At 30.4% G+C, this 2500-nt stretch overlaps 1 protein-coding gene across 1 annotated transcript in view; it reads left to right on the plus strand.

Moving 5' to 3' along the window:
• The window catches only part of LOC113808212 (dephosphocoenzyme A carrier), a gene marked incomplete in the record, with an annotated part of 69092 nt that overhangs the window by 5301 nt on the left and 61291 nt on the right, over nucleotides 1-2500 (plus strand). Inside the window, 3 exon segments of the mRNA XM_027359557.2 lie at nucleotides 177-269; nucleotides 718-851; nucleotides 2214-2408. Of these exon segments, the coding sequence (XP_027215358.2) occupies nucleotides 177-269; nucleotides 718-851; nucleotides 2214-2408 (422 nt within the window).

The following is a 2500-nucleotide window of genomic DNA, read 5'->3' on the forward strand; positions in this document are numbered from 1 at the left end:
TTATATATATACAGATATAAATAGATATGTAGATATGTATATATGTATATATATGTATATATGTATATATATGTATATATGTATATCTATATATATATATATATATATATTTTTTTTTTTTACATGATATTTACATATTCTTTTCATTCAAACATCTTTTTATTTTTTCTCCCCAGGAGTAGCAGGGATGTGTGCAAAGACGACAGTTGCACCTTTAGACCGTATCAAAATTCTCCTTCAAGCACACAATAAACATTATAAACATCATGGTAAGTATCATGGATATGGTAATTATGCAAGTTTGTAGACTGGAAAATTCATTATAAACATTGTGGCAAGTAAGTTGTAAATGTATTGCATTCAGAAATTATTTTGAATAATTTTTGGTAAGTGAAGATTGGTATTGCTTAACTAGATAGGTATTCCTAAACTAGACTGCCTTTTGGCAAAAATATTTATATTTAAAAGACAAAACAAAAGAGTTTCATTGGTTTCCATAAATGTAATAAGTGTTAAAAAATATATGTACAGAATCGTGCATAGCTAAAAGGTGGGAAGTAGCATTGTATGAGGTAGTCTAATCATGCTACCCTATCTCCTGGGATAATTCATGATTAAAAAGACAAAAGACCTTTTTTGTAGTATGCCTGCTGTACAAATCTATTATTTCATATTGGTAACATACACAAAATTCATTGTAACCCAATTTTACTTCAGGGGTATTTAGCGGTCTCCGAAATATAGTAGCACAGGAAAATTTCTTGGCCCTCTACAAAGGTAATGGTGCACAAATGGTCCGGATTTTCCCCTATGCGTCGACTCAGTTTACGTCGTTTGAGGTTTACAAGAAGGTAAGGACTCTGAATGGTTATCAGTAATTATCAGTGATTTTAATTCTTACCTTTATAAATGCATTGTAATGTTCTTGAACTGAATAAATTTGATTTAGACCTAAAATCTAAATCCAAATTATTTATATACAAGTAGATGGATATATGAATCTTTTTATATAGTTTTTTTTTTATTGTAATCTATTTTACTTCCTTTTTTTTCTGGAAGAAAATATTTCTACTAATAGAAAAAGAGGACCGAAAACATTATATGTATATAGGCAGACAGATGAATATAGAGGTAGATATATATCTAAAGGCAAATAAAACATAGGAAAGGGATAGGTAAGATTATGTTGTATTATTAATTGTATAGTCACATGCAAAATGAAGAAACACACCTACACACACACACACACACACACACACACACTATAACAATTCCACTCTTTTCTTGTAAAGATCATATTTAGTTAGTTGATTATTTTGGAGTTTTTACTTTTTTACTTAATAGTACTTTGAGCACATTACTCTGGTGATAATTTCTTAGTTTATCTTTTATACTTGGTTCTCATTCAAGAATGTATCAAATGCGCTTATAGTAGAAACACGTGGTGGTAATGGTTAACAAAACATACTTATATTCCACTCCTTGATAATATGATAATGCTATAGTTCACTCTTTATACTGACACAGATCCATAAGGCTATAACTGAGTGAGCAAGAATGACCACTTCACTAATTCTTATATACAAGTTTTAGGCTGAATAGTTTTACTAGCCTTGCACAGTCCCTTAAATTTCATGGTTGTTCATACCCATGGTTGTTGATATCTATGTATGTTAATAACAATATACATGAGTATTAGTAATAATGAAATATATAACTAAGGTATGTATAAGAAATATATACTCCAATATGATTAAAGGGTTGGAATACTTACCAACTACCATACCTGTGATGTTGAACGTGCCCTATGACTTGTCTATTTGTTCATTATGTAGGACTATGGAATATTTGTTTTTGAGTCCCTGTGATAGTACACACACACACACATGCATGCATTCATTCACACATACTATCACAGTAAACATTTAGAGATATAAGAAAATAAAGTGTAGATCTGTATTTGTTAACAATTTCTAGATGTGGTCCTGAATGCAGCATATTTTGGCTAGGAGTTCCATAGATTTAAACATAATTCTAGTTTTCTTTGATAAAAATAGACTATATAAATAAAACTATCCTTTTTGTTCACATATACTTCCCACTTGAAATTGAATTCTTTACAGAAAAAAATGTATTTGCAGGGAAATCACAATATGTGCATACAAGTATCTTAAGAAAGATATGAACATGTGCTGCTAAATTTTTCATTCCAGCTCTTGAATAATGTATGGGGCGACACAAAATACCTGAGCAAATTCACCTCGGCTGTTGCTGGTTCCTTAGCAGGTGTAACAGCAGTATTTTTAACGTATCCCCTTGATACTATACGTGCGAGGTTAGCCTTTCAAGTCTCTGGGGAACACAAGTACACTGGTATCGTTAATGCTGCGGTAACTATATTCCAAACTGTAAGTATGATTTCTATTTATTATTATTTTTTTTCTTTCTTTCCTTTTCCCATTTTCTTCATCTTCTTTCATATGAATTTCCTTTTTACAAA

Source organism: Penaeus vannamei, chromosome 28, assembly GCF_042767895.1.
Source record: "Penaeus vannamei isolate JL-2024 chromosome 28, ASM4276789v1, whole genome shotgun sequence".
NCBI classification, from domain to species: Eukaryota; Metazoa; Arthropoda; class Malacostraca; order Decapoda; family Penaeidae; genus Penaeus; species Penaeus vannamei.